Source organism: Nansenia antarctica (genome assembly GCF_963989245.1).
Source record: "Nansenia antarctica genome assembly, chromosome: 5".
NCBI classification, from domain to species: Eukaryota; Metazoa; Chordata; class Actinopteri; order Argentiniformes; family Microstomatidae; genus Nansenia; species Nansenia antarctica.
This window is the reverse complement of record NC_137690.1, coordinates 28,582,694-28,600,455: the sequence shown is the minus strand read 5'-3', so window position 1 is coordinate 28,600,455 and position 17,762 is coordinate 28,582,694. Positions and strand designations below refer to the sequence as shown.

Here is a 17,762-nt window from a genome sequence, read left to right as displayed (position 1 = left end):
CATTACAATTATTAATAGTAGCCTATTTAAGATTATTATAATAGTATTTTAGTACTATAATGTTATAAACATAATGAATGGCCTTTGAAAGAAGAGAATAAAGAAAGGACAATGGAAGAGAAGGAAAAAGAGAAAAAAAGAAAAGAAAAAAAAATCATACTAGTGGAATAACCATAAGTTATGCATATCACCTCTGCATACATTCTATAAAGGAAGTCCATAAACTAATATTCTTTTCTTGAGCGCCATGCATGCTGGCCACGGACCTTTCTAGTTTGGCTAGATCTAACACAGTGTTTAACCAATGCTGATAGGACAAGTCATGGGGGTCTTTCCACCTCTGAGCTACCTGTTTTTTGGCAGCTGTGAGGCCTACCAGAAGCCAGCGTTGGTGCATCATTGATAAATTTAAACTGGTAAAAATCATTCAGTAGTAGAATTATTGGGGAGCAGGGGATAGAGGACCCAAGAAACTCAGACATCTTATTGATGGCCATACCCCAGAATGATTTAACACCAGGGCAATCCCACACCATATGGATGAAAGTTCCTGTTGTGTTTAATGAGCATAACTGACAGTTTGGCGAGGGTGTTAATTTCATTAAAAAAAAGTTTGCGGGGTGTACAGTATAGCCTGTGTGCAAAGTTATAGTGAATCATCTGATGATTGGGGTTGCGAGATGCTAAGTTGATCTTAGTCCAAACCGTAGTCCAATTGATTGTAGATGGTGAGATAGAAAGGTCATGGCTCCAACGCAAGTTAATTTGTAGAGGGATATCTGCACATTTGATCATAAGTGTGTAAAGGTTAGAGACTAAGGCTGTGGTAGGTTTACCAACAAACATTTTGTGGATGGGATGTACCTTCAAGTCTTCTCCCCAGGGGACTCCGTATGCCCGTAGGGCACTGCGGAGCTGGAGGTAGAAAAAGAAAGATGTGCGAGGTAGAGTTATAATTATAAGGTATTGTAGTTTGTAGTGATGGATAGATTGATAAACCTAGATATTTGAAATGGTCAACCACTGGGATATCTGATGGTAGTGATGCCTGCCTTGAGGCCTCATTGATGGGAAGGAAAGCCGACTTGGACCAGTTAATTTTATAACCGGAAATGCTCCCATACTGGTGAAAAATAGATAAAAGATGTGGGGTTGAATTTACGGCATCACCAAGATAGAGTAGAATGTCGTCACAATAAAGTGAGATATAATGATCCGTGCCATGGGCAGTTATCGGAATGTGGGGTGACTGACGCACAGCCTGGGCTAAAGGCTCCAAAGATAAAGTGAACAAAAGTGGAGAAAAAACGCAGCCTTGGCGCGAGGAGCGTCCGACAGGAAATAAAGAGGAACACACATTCCCAGTCATAACCATAGCTGAAGGAGAGGAATAAAGGGTCTTTATCATGTTGGTGAAATTTGTCCCGAAACCCATAAGCTGGAGAACAGACCATAGGTAGTGCCACTCCAGACGGTCAAAAGCTTTCTCTGCATCCAGAGAAAGGACCGCACAGGGAGTAGCATTATCAGCAGAAGCATCAATGATGTGCAAGAGCCTGCGTACATTATCTGAGGATAATCTGGATTTCATGAATCCGGTTTGATCCGGATGTATACATTTGTTCATGAATGGCTCCAGTCTAAGTGCCAACACTTTTGCAAACACTTTTATGTCTGCATTCAAGAGTGACAAAGCACGGTAATTTGCGCACTCAGTTGGATCTTTGCCTTTTTTGTGAAGCAATGTTATAGTAGCGGTGTTAACATCTCTGGAAAAGGCTCCACTAAACATAGCATGATTAATCATCTTTAAAAGTAGAGGGCCAAGTTGAGACCAAAATGTTAAATACAATTCTGGAGGGATGCCTTCAAACCCAGGTGATTTACCTTTGTTAAGCTTGTGTAAAGCATTTTTTAATTCAATTAAAGTAATGGGTTTATCCAGAGATATGGCATCCTGCGGCAGCAATTTAGGAAGATTGAGATTGTTAAGGAAAGCATCTGATTTAGATGAATCATAAGATACTTCGGAGTTGTATAACTTGGAATAAAAAGAGCGGAAGGTTGAATTAATTGTTTTGGGATCTGTTACTAGGTCTCCCTCTAGTGTTTTGATGCATGAAATATTCGCAAAATTCTCACTGGCACGGAGGCTGATGGCAAGAGATCGGCTGGGGCGGGCACTTTCGAAATAATGATTCCGGCGTGAACGTTGAATGAGGAATTCAGCTCGCTGTCGCAACAAGGAGTTCAGCTCATCCTTTATTTTGTTTCTTTGTATGATTGATTCAGGGGTAGTGTTACTGTGCATGTCTCTCTCAAGTTGACCGAATTCATGTTCCAGTTCAAGGGTTCTACGGTGACGTGCCTTGTTCAAATGAGAGGCAAAAGATATACAATTACTCCTAATATAACCCTTCACAGAGTCCCATAGTATCCGAGGATCTTCTACTGCGTGCTCATTGAACAAAATAAATTCAGCCAGACCAGTTTGAAGTTGTTCCACAAAGCTGTCATTACGCAATAAAGATGTGTTTAGACGCCAGCGCGGCGCACGGTCGCGCGTTTCTGATAATTTGGCCCTGCAGATAACTGCCTTATGATCAGAGAAGGCGAGAGGGAGCATATCTGCGCTTACCCTTTCGAGAAGATTCTTCGAGGCGAAAATAAAATCAATTCTGGAGAATGTATGATGTCTTCCTGGAAAAAAAGGAGTAGTCTCGTTTGTTTGGATTAATAACACGCCATATGTCCATAACTGAAAATTCCTGGGCCCATTTGTTGACCCTCTCTGGTCACTGCCCTCTACAGAAGCTGTCCTCCTATCTGCTGAGTGGTCCAAAACTGCATTAAAGTCTGCCCTAATTATTAAACGGTATTCTACCAGGTCATGCATGATATTAGATAGGCGTGTATAAAAATCCGAATCATAACTGTTAGGCGCGTAAATAGACAAAAAGGCTATTTTCTTATTTTCAATAATGGTTTTCATATAAGTAATTCTTCCATCTAAATCGCCCCCTACACCTAAGTTAGTTAACTGAAAATTACGGCGAGCAAGGATTACTACTCCCTTCGTTTTGTTTAGGGCTGATGAACTTGCCTTCACCATATAATGTTTATCTTTTAGTTTATGGACATCCCTCTGCAGCAAGTGGGACTCGCTAACCATGGCTATATCCACTTTCTCTCTTCTTAACACATCCAAAAAACTTGTACGTTTATGTGGTAAATTAAGGCCACGTGCATTAAAGGAAAACACTGTTATCTTAGTCATTTAGATGGTGGTATATGCAAGGCACAAATGAGCTGATAAAAAATAAATTAAAAATAAAAACTGGCAGAGCAAGAATTCTCGCCGTAGAATTGTAGTATTGTTACGTGCGCCGTTACCATGGCGTCTGTGGTTGTTATGATGCACGTGCGAGCTTCCCCACAACAGAATGTTGATCGTGTGCTCAAGAAAGGCCACACGCTCTTCACGTTCCCTTATCGTTGACGAAAACAAGGTAAGACACGTTTAAAATGACCCGTTTCTCTGTTTCAGGTGTGTTGCGTTGCTAGAGTAGTGGGCGTGGCCTGTCTCGTTGGCTAAAGCCTCTCTCAGCCTGGGTGGGAGGAGGGAACAATTGTCGTAAACGTGCGTGTTCTTCTGGTCGATGTTGGTTTTCGGGTTTTCACTTTCAGATTACATGGTCTTTGCAATGTTGAATCGTTGGGTAATCCGAGCCAGCCGTCAAGTTTGTTATTTGATCATTTCTGCCCCCTCCGAAGTCATGATGTGGTTCCTGTAACTAGGCACGCTGGACGAGAATTCTACTGTACACAAACGTTTACGCCCCTAACAACCTACTGCAGCGATTCCCACCCTATGGGCCGCGGCCCTCTGGTGGGCCGCAAGGGTACTGCAAGTGGGCCGCGAAATCATGGGCAAAAATTCTTTAAAACCTTACAAAAATGCATCATCAGTGTGATACTACTAGGCCTACTGCACTGTATGTATGATGATTGTATGATGATGCATATGAAATATCCAATATGAATACAATAATAATGATGAGACACCCCCAAAAAATGCCTGTGTGGGCCGCGAATACTTAAGAGATTTTTAAGTGGGCTTCGAGTCGAAAAAGGTTGGGAACCGCTGGCCTACTGTAACGTTGTCACGTGTCCGTGAATCTAGTGTGTACGAGCCATTTATTTGGTACAAGCAGGCGCATTTTTAGTTTGGCAATATTATTCGGTGATAGGAGTGATAGGAATGTTTTGCCATGCATTGTAAACCTGGTGGTTAATATGACATACTAACATGGATCTCCATAATACACTACTAGCTAGCTACTCTTTTTGTGAACCCTTCTTTGTTCCTCAAGCTTTCATTTGAAACGATTTTGTTCTGCCATATTTCATGGGGATTGACTGAGTATCATAAGCCCCTCTCAGTACCAGACAGGGAGTCATTCCTGATATAATGTGTGAATAGATCCACCAACTGAATCTGTCATACCCAGAAGTCACCCATTTATAATAGAAAATCAGTGTGTTTGATTGAGATGCTGGACGGAACATGCATGCATGCAGGTAGCTAAGGATGACACTGTATTAAAGTGTTGCTTCATAGGTTGTTTAGAGCAGGGGTCGGCAACCTATGGCACGCGTGCCAGCAGTGGCACGCGACAGCTTAAACAGTGGCACGCAAGCAATAAGTGCGAGAATGGGAGAATGGTTTTTTTGTGGGTTTTTTGGGCCGCGTTCGTAAATTCGCGCACACTGGGTTCAATGTCACAATGGTACCAAGTAATTTGATTGGACTACACTAGAGGCAGTCTCAGGGACGCTCCGGCGCTCTCAGGGCGAATTTACGAATGCAGCCCTAGTCTCTCATCCACTCCACGAGAGTCGTATTCTGGCGCCAATTTTCAAAGTAAAATTCTGAATTCGATTCGATACAAGTGTTACTGTTAAGGAGGCTTTCCTCTGTAGCTCAGATGTTTTGTTTGAAGGCTTATCAAACAAAGACACAATAAAATCAGGAATAAAAGACATCCCAGTGTCAGCCAGAAGTGTGGAACGAAGAATAGGAGAAATGGCAGAAAACGTGAAAGCACAGCAGACCGCTGGTTTGAAAGATGCGACGGTGTTTAGCCTCGCACTTGATGAGAGCGTAGATGTGAATGACATGCCACGTCTGGCTGTCATAGCAAGATACTGTGATTCTGCTGTAAGGGAGGAGCTCTGCTGCCTAAAACCAATGCCAGAAACAACAAAAGGTGAGGACATCGCCAAAGTTCTTATCGAGCATTTTGTGGAGCGAGGGATTGACATTAGCAGGATTTTTGCGGTGACAACAGATGGTGCCCCTGCCATGGTCGGGAAACAGAGGGGAGCGGTTGCATTAATTGAGGAACGAGTTGGTCACCCCATTATGAAACTCCACTGCATCATACACCAAGAAAACTTATGTGCAAAGATGTCAAAGTCTGATCTTAATGAGGTTATGGCTACAGTGGTGAAGGTTGTTAACTTCATAGTTAAGCGATCTGCACTGACACACTGTGTGAGCAGATATTCTCACACATGAAGAGCGTGCTGAGCCTCTCACGCAGCCGTCTGACAACTGACCACTCTGAAGCTTGTGTGTTACTTAAAGTGACCAAGTACCACCCCCAGATAATGGAGTTGAGCAAAGGAAAACAGGGCCAGGGATCACATTGATTGTTAGGACTGTTTACATGGCTTTGCATACATAGCTCTTTGCTAAAAAAAGAAAAAAATTGTTGTGGTTGGAATAAAAGAATAAAATGTAAGTAACAACCAAATAATTATATAAATCTAAATTATAATTCATACAAGTAAGACCCTTGTATAATCACCATCCAGTTAGGCCTACTTATTAAAATGATAACCATAGGGAGCGCAGTTAGCAACTTTGTTAGAAATTTAGCGCACCAATTTGCTTAAAGTTGTGCTACGCATCACAGCGTTTTAGTTGTCTTAGATGTTATGTTGGTAATTTTGTTCAAGTTTCAGTTAGTTGACTGTTAGGCCTGTTTATTTAGCATACATGGCTTTGCATACATAGCTCTTTGCTGAAAATTGTTGTTCATGTTGTGGAATAAAATTGCAGATCTGTTGGTCTGTTTGGTTTGGTTTGATGTCGAGTCATAATTAATGTTGATATTGTGGTTGGCACACTGACTAACAAGAACATTTAAAAATGGCACTTCATATAAAAAAGGTTGCCTACCCCTGGTTTAGAGCATCCTATATACACTGCACTTTATTTGGCACTCTTGGACTACAATCTGAATATCATAGCGTAATACTAACCCACTAGAGCTCCAGTGAAGATTGTATGTGTGCTTGGTTCAGATACAACTTCACTAATCTCTACCAGGGTTATCATTCCTCAACTAGTTGTCAATACTTACATATTAAATAGCTAACACTTTCATCTGTGTTTGTTGTTTTTGCCCATCAGCAATGAACAATGACCATAGTTCAAAGAAAGAAGAAGTCATCAAAGAAGTCATCTTCAGAGAAGTCTGACCTTGAGTCAGTCGGGTGCAAGCGCTCCCCCTTCAGTAGTGGAGACGGGATGGACAGCAGCTGCTCCAGCTGGGGGGTGGGCCCCTCACCCAATGACACCCCCAGGGTGAAGACAGGCGGCTGCCTGGGCCCCACACCTGGAGCTACCATCTACAGCAGTGCGACCCACTCAGTGGATCGGCCCAAGGAGCAAGGTGAGAAGATATGGTTTGTTAAATCAAAAGGTCTCTTGATGCTGGGTAAAAACGAGGGCAAATACCTGCACTCACTGTAAATGTATTCACTGTGTGTGCTGAGGGAATTCCCGCCCAATTGACCGACTGAACAGGTTTCCTAGGTGTTGTGTGTCTTTTCTCTATGGCATGGCAAGTTATGTAAGCATGTTGTACTGTGAGGGGAGGTAATCAATCGCTTAATGTAGCCCCAAGCAAATGACCCAGAATGAGGTTCTCTCTTGTAGAACCTACTGTGTGATGTCAGTAATAAAGACAGCATCTCTCTGCCCTCTGCTCTCACCTAGCACTCCATCGCTTGTTCCATATAAACAAAACGTAAAACTTTCTTTAAAAGTATTTTCCGCCTGTGACTAATCTCAGTGTTTTTTGTGTTTCCCCACCCTCCCCAGTGGTGCTGAGCAGTGGGGACGACATTGGCCTCCCCCAGAAGGTCCTGTTCCCTATGGAGCGGCTCAACTTGAAGTGGAGCCAGATCCACCGCATCGGAGCGGGCCTCAAGAACCTGGGAAACACCTGCTTCCTCAACTCGGCTCTGCAGTGTCTCACCTACACCGTTCCCCTCACCAACTACATGCTGACCCGGGAACATTCCAAAACATGTATGTGAATGAAGATATAACCAATCTGGTTTCCAGACCTGTTTAGAATGACTATTTTGGTCGTGATATATTTAATTTTAAACAATTGTATTGAGGAATGAAGTTAATCGGAACAGAATGCTAGAAGATACGGTACAACATGCCTCTTATCCGATTAACCTCCATATCTGTTCCCCTTTAGGTCATGAGCCTGGTTTCTGTATGATGTGCACCATGCAGAACCACATCACCCAGGTCTTTGCTAACTCGGGGAACGTCATCAAGCCCATTGGTGTCTGCAATGAACTAAAACGTGAGTGTCCACTCACAATCAGAAAAAAAACTATATTACTATTTAATATATGCTTGATGGAAATATGTGTTGTTGTAAAAAATAAAATAATAATAATAATAACTGCCTGCAATCACATCAGAACAAAACAAAAAAACATATTTGCTGTATCAAAATAATAGATATATGGACAATATGACCAGCCTGTCAGCTAAATAGTTTTCCCTCCAAAAATGCAAAGAGAGCATCACAGGTGCCAAATCCAGGGAACACACAGTATCTTCAGAACATTTATTTTCCCTCCAAAAAAGTAGAAGGTGCTATCAATTTATTTTGGAGGGAGAACTATTTGACAGACAGCTTCTTAGCAATAGCATCCTATGCTTCCACCAAAATACCAAACGATAAGTAACAGCTAACCATAACCATGTCAATGTGATTGTTTAATGCTCTCAAGTTTTTGTCAACTGTATGGTTTCGTCATCTACCTGCCCTGTTACACCCGGTAGGGATTGCAAAGCACTTCCGCTTAGGGAGTCAGGAGGATGCCCACGAGTTCCTGCGATGCACAGTGGATGCTATGCAAAAGTCCTGCCTGCCTGGAACCAAGTAGGTGTTACTGAGGGAGTTATGGAAATCAGTGTTCAGCCACTAGGATGTAGTGTACTTGGATGTGACCTACATTCATATTTAGCTTAGAATACAGTGAGACATGATTAATAGATATGTTGCAATGACCCTCGCTTATAGAAGCGACCCTTAAAACTGACTGTAGCAAGCTCTTGTGGATAGTGGATTTCCTTTCTGCGCCAACAGGTTACCTTTCTGTAATTATCTTTGCTCTATTTCCTCTGCTGTCTCTTCCCCTTTATTTCTTCTTCTCAAAGGGCTGTAACAGTTTGTGTTGCTAATGGTTAATAAACGAGTATCTTGATTTGAGAATGTACTGTAGTACAGACTGGCTGACTATTAGGAATAATTCATTCACATTTTGAGTAGTTTGTAGTTTGTCTTTTTAATTCTTCTGACACTTCTTTTTTCAATAGATTGGACAGGCAAACGCAGGCAACCAGTTTTATCCACCAAGTCTTTGGAGGGTACCTACGATCCAGGGGTAAGTTATTGGTCCAAACTTGCATTGCTCATTTGTATGCTGCTTATACTGTATGTATGTTGCTTACCCGTACAAAGTTAGCAAAGAAAAGCACTGAATCTTCAATGCTCAATCTTTCACAGTAAAATGTTTAAACTGCGAAGCAGTCTCTGACACGTTTGACCCCTACTTGGATGTCGCATTGGAAATAAAGGTAACACACAATTATACATAATCATTCTGCTGTTTCACATCAATCAAGTACCTTTTACAATAATTATTCATCGTGATATGAGATATTGGTAATAAGTAAATAATTGAGAATTGTGTCTGTCGTCTTGCAGACGGCTCCCAGCATAACCAAGGCACTGGAGCAGTTTGTCAAGCCAGAGCAACTGGATGGAGATAATGCATACAAATGCACAAAGTTAGTATATACCTGTATTCATTTATTTGTGCAGCCTATTGAGTTTTGATTCCTCACATCATAATGGAATGCAACTGACTAAAACCTGTCTGCAGGTGTAAGAAAATGGTTCCAGCCTCAAAGAGACTCACCATCCACCGGAGCTCCAACGTGCTCACCATCTCACTGAAGCGCTTTGACAACTTCAACGGGGGCAAGATTAGAAAGGTAAGATCATTTTGGGAATATTTGGATTCAGGTTTAGAATGTTAAATGCAATAGGGTATTTTTTTCCTCTTCTCAGACAATCAGAAATGCCTTAGTTATTTTGAAGATGTACCCCCTGTTCGTTTTCCCTGTGTGGTTTCCCTGTGTCGTCCTTACTCTCCTTACTCAGGACGTGAAGTACCCCGAGTACCTGGACCTTAGGCCCTTCATGTCCCAGTCCCACGGGGAGCCCCAGGTCTATGTTCTGTATGCAGTGCTGGTCCACTCAGGCCGTAGTTGCCATGCTGGACACTACTACTGCTACATCAAGGTATCTCACACACACACACACACACACACACACACACACACACACACACACACACACACACACACCCCCCTCATAAAAATTCAGTTCACCAGTGCATCAGCCAGTCTCATTTTGCTCAGAATTAGATGTTGATGTGATGTGACGTTAACAGTCCTCTTCTTAATTCTCAGGCCAGTGACGGGCAGTGGTATGAGATGAACGACTCCTCGGTGTCTGTCAGTGACATCAGATCCGTTCTCGACCAACAGGCTTACGTGCTCTTCTACATCAGGTGAGTACCACAGAGGCGCAAAGACATTTCACAACTTACATTTCTTGTGCATGCCCCCCCCCCCCTTTTTTTTAATCACGAAAACATCTTGTTGTATTCCGGCCACCAGGTCACCTGATCTGAAGAACGGAGGGAACTGTAACCTCGTGAGCCGCACCCCAGGCCAGTCGTCCCCGCGCCCTGTCCTCACGCCCAGTGTCAACCTCGGGCTTTGCCACAACTCCACCGGCTTCATCGGCCCCCAGCTGCCCCCAAACATGGCTAAGGTACAGCCTCTATACTGCACTGTATACACACACACACTCTTTAATTGTCATATGAGCCTCCACACGCAGCTTCACACCACATTGGCATGATACTTAATGATAATTCTGATGATTATTAAAGATCAATGAATGATAATACTGTATTCACAGCAAGCTCGCGTACCAGTGTTTCGCACAGATTTGTTTTTGGCAGGGCACATGAGTACACATCCAGCGATGCCATTACCATTTACTCATTTTCTATTGAGTTCTATCTAAGCCAAAACTCCAGACAGGGGGGTCCGCCCCACCTATTCAATGGTAAGGGAAACAGCAGTGTGTAATGAGGCTTGTAGCTAACTTATTTTGGTTGTTTCACAGAACACCCTTCACGTCAACGGGAACGGCTCTCTAAGAGACAATCCATCTGGCTCCAAGCCTAGCACCAGCAGTGGCGGCCTCGGAAAACCGAGCCACGTGCTGCCCTCCGCCTCCTCTTCTTCATCCTCCTCGTCCTCCATCTCCTCAAACCCACTCTGCCGTCCCACTGGGATCCCCGACCGTGCTCTCCTTCTACAGAAGCTCTCCTTCTACATTGGCCAGGGCAAGCAGATCCGCCCCTCCTCATCCTCTTCTTCAGCCTCAGCTTCCTCCTCTTACGTCCAGCCGTCCGCCTCCTCCTCTTCCTCTTCCTCACAGTCTACCTCAGCCTGTATGTCCGCCCCTCGCCCGCCTCGTGTGAACGGCACGTCAGCCAGTAATGGGAATCACGGCTCCTCCTTCCTGGTGCCGTACGGCCACGAGTCATCAGAGGAGTCTGATCAGGAGGGCGGCGCTCTAGAAAACGGCCTGGCCAAGCCTAATTTCAACGGGAGGAACGGAGGAGCCGTCTACGGACCGGCCCCGCGACCCCAGCCGGCCGTTAAGACCAACGGTGCTGGTGGGAGTGAGGCTGGGGCGCACCACAACAGTAACGGCATCGCCAAACCCAACCAGAACGGTCACCAGAACGGACACCACAAAGTCAATGGCCTCAAACACACTGACAAGGTACTTAGTCAAATAACATGCCAAAACGGTAGCATAGAATAGTTTCTATCTGATAAAGTGTGGTTATCTGATATCGGGCCACGTATAGGATTGTTGTCATGGTATTTGGCTGCTTGCAAGGACAAGAGAAGAAGGTATTGTTGTTGAAATAATATTGCAAAGCATTATCCTGCAGTATGTAATCATGTAATTATCCTGCAGTATGTAATCATGTCATTATCCTGCAGTATGTAATCATGTCATTATCCTGCAGTATGTAATCATGTTTGTATGTCAGTATGTAATCATGTCATTATCCTGCAGTATGTAATCATGTCATTATCCTGCAGTATGTAATCATGTCATTATCCTGCAGTATGTAATCATGTCATTATCCTGCAGTATGTAATCATGTCATTATCCTGCAGTATGTAATCATGTCATTATCCTGCAGTATGTAATCATGTCATTATCCTGCAGTATGTAATCATGTCCTTATCCTGCAGTATGTAATCATGTCATTATCCTGCAGTATGTAATCATGTCATTATCCTGCAGTATGTAATCATGTCATTATCCTGCAGTATGTCATCATGTCATTATCCTGCAGTATGTAATCATGTCCTTATCCTGCAGTATGTCATCATGTCATTACCCTGCAGTATGTAATCATGTCATTATCCTGCAGTATGTAATCATGTCATTATCCTGCAGTATGTAATCATGTCATTATCCTGCAGTATGTAATCATGTCATTGTCCTGCAGTATGTAATCATGTCATTATCCTGCAGTATGTCATCATGTCCTGTCAATATTTTCATCAGTGCGCCCATTGATGTTTGTGGTTGTGGTCTGTTGCAGGTTTCTAGCAGTGGTCCTGGGCTGTCGTCTGGTGTGGGTCCAAGCATAGCTAACGGTCATGGGCTGTCGTCTGGTGTGGGTCCAAGCATAGCTAACGGTCATGGGCTGTCGTCTGGTGTGGGTCCAAGCATAGCTAACGGTCATGGGCTGTCGTCTGGTGTGGGTCCAAGCATAGCTAACGGTCATGGGCTGTCGTCTGGTGTGGGTCCAAGCATAGCTAACGGTCATGGGCTGTCGTCTGGTGTGGGTCCAAGCATAGCTAACGGTCATGGGCTGTCGTCTGGTGTGGGTCCAAGCATAGCTAACGGTCATGGGCTGTCGTCTGGTGTGGGTCCAAGCATAGCTAACGGTCATGGGCTGTCGTCTGGTGTGGGTCCAAGCATAGCTAACGGTCATGGGCTGTCGTCTGGTGTGGGTCCAAGCATAGCTAACGGCAGGGAGTCTCATCACAGTCGGCCAAGGTGAGACAACCCTCACACCTCCAGGCACTGTGCAGATTTCAATGATTTTAAATTATGATATTAAGAATGTAATTGTATTAAGCCTGTATGCTTTTCTTCTTCTTTTTTTCTAGCAAAGAGGTACCGAACCGGAAGCGCCGTTACCATGGCGACGACCATGTCAACGACCACTCGCCTAATAAACAACGCCGCACCGACTACGATGACTTCAGCCTCCCTTCTGGTCATGCATCGCCAACGGCACCCCATCAAGGAAGCAGTGAGGAGAGGCCGAACCGGAAGCGCCGTTACCATGGCGACGACCATGTCAACGACCACTCGCCTAATAAACAACGCCGCACCGACTACGATGACTTCAGCCTCCCTTCTGGTCATGCATCGCCAACGGCACCCCATCAAGGAAGCAGTGAGGAGAGGCCGAACCGGAAGCGCCGTTACCATGGCGACGACCATGTCAACGACCACTCGCCTAATAAACAACGTCGCACCGACTACAATGAGGAGGCGTTTTGTCTGGAAGAGAAGGAGCTGGCCTGGGACTGGCTGTTGTGACTGTGTGTGCACTTACACCACCACACCTACCCTGGACAGACTTGAGGACATTTCCAGCTCTTTTATGTTTTTGCTTTTTCCCCCCTCTCTTTCTCTCAACCCTTTCACTGGAGAAGACAACTTTTTTTCTCTGCATCCCTCTTTTCACACTCACTGAGACACCCTTTCTTTCTATCCTTTCTTTTAAACTCATTATTCAAGTATACAAAAAAACATAAAAAAAATAATCATCACTTTTGGCTGTGGACCTTTTGTGTTTGCTTTTTAAAAATCCAGTTTGTTTTTTCTAGCGTTCATAAGAAAGCATACTGTGAATTTAATTTTGAACTGTACTATCAGTTATTTTTTATACATAAACAGTCCTGTATCAGGAATACCAATAGAGATTTATTTTTTTCATGTTTCTGGTTTGTTTTAGACAATTCCCACAACTTAATTTAGACCATGTTCTATGGACATAAGTCAGTGAAATGGGTATGGTTTGCTGTTTTTTCTACGTAAAAAAAAATATGACAACAGTTATGTTATACCTTTTAGTTCAACAATAGCATGTAAAATGTATACATTGTACAAGGTATATAAAAAGCCTTAAATACATTTGTTAATGTCAGAAATTGTAACCCTCACTTTGTTTACAAGCATTGTTTGTTGGAGTGAATGCTTATGATGGGGCATGTACACCACAATGGGTAAAATGTCCGCCTTTCTACCAGATGGAGTTATTATATGGAAGCTACCCCTTTTGGTTAAATCATTTTCGTATGAGTGATTGATATACTGAACTGAGTGTCACAGACTTTTTTTGGGAGGTCAGAGAATGGTTGTTTGTTGTACCACTTCTTGGATTCAGGGCTTATCATACGTATACAGTGCAATGGCATGGTCGTTTTTGTAGGTTTTTCTAGTCATACAATGACAGGATGGGTTTAACATGGGAGCTAAATACTCATTTCTTATTCACATGACACAGTATTGAAATTATAAAGCCAAAGACTAGTTTGGAGCCAGTTAGGCCTTTAGTTGTCTAGTCAGTCTTTATACGGTACACACAGGAAGGTTGAACATCACATTTTATTCAAATTCTCATTTATCTATTGCTGCTGGATTGAAAAAATCAGGTGTAGTGCTGAGGCACAAATGTGTACATTTCAAGCCTGCAAACTGCGACACTTTAAATGAATGTGCAATAACACTATGTGCAATATGACAACCCTAGTCGTTTTATCTGTACAGTATAGTATAGTGGATAGTGTACATAGCCTTTATTTATGTAAACCAGCTCCTTTCCCTTCTTGTTTTTTTAGCACCAGGGGAACCACCCCTCCCAAATTTCGTTGTTTGGTACCTGTACTATAGCAATGACAATAAAGACCATTCATTCATTCATTCATTCATTTTTGTGTATTTTGTGAGAAATGCGCTATACAAATAAAACTTGATTTGATTTGTATTTAGCAGTTTTAATTTACTGGGTGTCCTATGTCATATAATGCCATCCTATCATTGGTATTCTTCTCATAATAAACAAAGTGAAAGTTGAATGCGAGCAAGGTGTTTTCTGTTCATCTGGACCACTGTCGTGTTGACACTCAGAGACCAGGGACGTGCCGTCCATATAAGCAGGGTAAGCAGTGCTTACCCAACGAAAAAAGAAAAAAAGGAAAATATTAAAATAAAAGTGCATGTAACCGTTTGTTTGTTTTCATTAAAAGAGTCGTATTTAGGTCCCAGGGCAGCAGGAGTCATTCATTTTGACATTGCATTTTTAGCGCCACCTGTAGGAGTAAAGCACTCCCTACTCTGCTTTGCATATAAGCACTCCGCTCTCTGCTTTCCCTCGCGTACATTCGAACAGTGGCGGCTGGTGCTAAAATGTTTGGGTGGGGCACAGGTTATGGGGGCATGCTCCACGGGGAAGAATATAAACTTTAAAATCTGGATTTACAGTCAATTTTAGCATGAGAATAGCTCTACCCCCCTGTACAGACCTCGCCATCCCCTCTACCCCCCTGTACAGACCTCTTCATCCCCTCTACCCCCCTGTACAGACCTTTTCATCCTCTCTACCCACCTCTACAGACCTCTTCATCCCCTCTACCCACCTCTACAGACCTCTCCATCCCCTCTACCCACCTCTACAGACCTCTCCATCCCCTCTACCCCCTGTACAGACCTCTCCATCCCCTCTACCCCCTGTACAGACCTCTCCATCCCCTCTACCCCCTGTACAGACCTCTTCATCCCCTCTACCCTCCTCTACAGACCTCTTTATCCCCTCTACCCTTTCTTCATCCCCTCTACCCCTCTGTACAGACCTCTTCATCCCCTCTACCCCTCTGTACAGACCTCTTCATCCCCTGTACAGACCTCTTCATCCCCTCTACCCCCTTGTACAGACCTCTTCATCCCCTCTACCCCCCCTGTACAGACCTCTTCATCCCCTCTACCCCCCTGTACAGACCTCTTCATCCCCTCTACCCCCCTGTACAGACCTCTTCATCCCCTCTACCCCCCTGTACAGACCTCTTCATACCCTCTACCCCCCTGTACAGACCTCTTCATCCCCTCTACCCCCCTGTACAGACCTCTTCATCCCCTCTACCCCTCTGTACAGACCTCTTCATCCCCTCTACCCCTCTGTACAGACCTCTTCATCCCCTCTACCCCTCTGTACAGACCTCTTCATCCCCTGTACAGACCTCTTCATCCCCTCTACCCCCCTGTACAGACCTCTTCATCCCCTCTACCCCCCCTGTACAGACCTCTTCATCCCCTCTACCCCCCTGTACAGACCTCTTCATCCCCTCTACCCCCCTGTACAGACCTCTCCATCCCCTCTACCCCCCCCTGTACAGACCTCTTCATCACCTCTACCCCCCCAGTTTTCTCTACAATTTCTACAATTTTCTCTCTACAGTTTCTACACGTCAACGTGTACCGAAACACTTGTTTCCAACGTGGTCCTACGTTTCTCCTACACCAAGACACATACAAAGAGCATAGAAACATACAAAGAGCATAGAAACATACAAAGAGCATAGAAGATACAATCAGAATACAGTCTGCCATTCCTTCTCCCAGCATCGATTTGGTTTTCCTATCATGACTGAAGGACAGATGATTCACTTACTTACACAAGTTTGACTTCGGTAATAGGTCCAGTTGCAATATCATCAAGTTGGAAACAAAAGATGCCTCCTTCTAATCCATTTGTTCAATTTGTTTACAAAGTCCGGTAGTGGTTTGCTGTGTGATTTGCTGTATAGTTCCATATTCCCCCTGCGTGTTGGTCGCACGGCAGCGGAGACGGTCGCTGATAATTAAGAACAGCAGTAGAATGTTGCCAATAGACATATTACACAAAACACAAAACGAACAAAACAAATAAAAACACGAAGCAAACATTACTAGCCGCCATAGCCATGGTGAAGCAGGTGAACGAACGTGATCTGAAAGCTACACCGGCCGTATGACATGACGTAAGCACGTACGATTCTTTGTGCATGTCCCAAAACCCCATAGACAAATGACCGAATGGCCTGAAGTTACCAAAATAGATTTTACATGCAAGTCTACGAGAACAGCCTAGTGCAATTTCGAGTAGATTGAAAGTTGCCCTGAAAGGGGCGGGACTTGAAGCTGATTGGAACATACTCCACAGAACACTAGCTGATTGGACTATGATATACTCCACAGAACACTAGCTGATTGGACTATACTCCACAGAACACTAGCTGATTGGACTATGATATTCAGAAGCAACACTGTCTAGAAGTCATAGGAAAACAATCTCTCTCTTCTCCCTTTGGTGGGGCATTGCCCAATTGCCCCTAATGAACCAGCCTCCCCTGCTGCATGCCTGCATTTAGTAATGACTTACGCCAAATTGGTGCAACCCAGTCCAGTAGGCTACCAGATACGATGTTGTAATGTATGCACATATTTTGCTACCACGGTTGCCAGATGGAATTGACAATGTCCAGCCCAACCAGTCTAAAAGCTGCCGAATCCACCCGTCCAGTGTGACCAAAAGTAGCCCAATCTGGCAACACTGCTTGCTACGTTCTTGCAGCTCGCGTGAACACAGGTTCTTCCAGCAGCGCTCGCCTGCCGCTTCGATTGCAGACTCAAGTTAACGCGCGTGCAGAAAGATGCCACGAAACTCAAGTCGCGTAAAACAAATGGTTATTTCTCGCCGTGAGAAATAGAGATGCGGTGTGAGAGCGTGAGAACTGGTTGAAATGCGTGAGTCTCACGGTGATTGCGTGAGACTTGGCAGCTCTGCTAGCTAATAAGCTAACACTTGTTTGGCTAGTGTAGTAAACACACACACACACCTGGGTTTCCGTTAACCGGCAATTACCGGTCTTTGTCCGGTAACATTTGGTGAAGTCCGACAAATTGAAAAGTCGTCGGACATATTGTCCGGTGAAAATAATTCCCTTTGAATACAATTCGCTAAAGCTGGCTGGGTGCGTTCGTAAACACGCTCTGGAAATCCGATCAGCACTCGCGGAACGCCTCTCGTCCAATCGAACGACTCGGTCGCTCTGTGACATCGAAGCCAGCGTGCGCTCCGGCGCTCTCAGAGCGTGTTTACGAACGCACCCCTAGAAGTTTCCAGCCAGCTAGCTGAAGCTGCTACACACA

General features: G+C 44.2%; 1 protein-coding gene across 1 annotated transcript; it reads left to right on the top strand.

The window, feature by feature from the left end:
• Nucleotides 1–6,490: 6,490 nt before the first annotated feature.
• On the top strand, nt 6,491–13,112 carry LOC308157945 (ubiquitin carboxyl-terminal hydrolase 42-like; the record flags this gene model as incomplete). Its single annotated transcript, XM_080531539.1, has 14 exons — nt 6,491–6,743; nt 7,175–7,384; nt 7,566–7,676; nt 8,165–8,264; nt 8,702–8,769; nt 8,892–8,962; nt 9,093–9,175; nt 9,271–9,382; nt 9,552–9,692; nt 9,863–9,963; nt 10,073–10,229; nt 10,590–11,258; nt 12,100–12,560; nt 12,674–13,112. 14 exons carry the CDS (start codon nt 6,491–6,493, stop codon nt 13,110–13,112), a joined length of 2,976 nt encoding a protein of 991 aa, XP_080387665.1.
• Between the last annotated feature and the right edge of the window lie 4,650 nt (nt 13,113–17,762).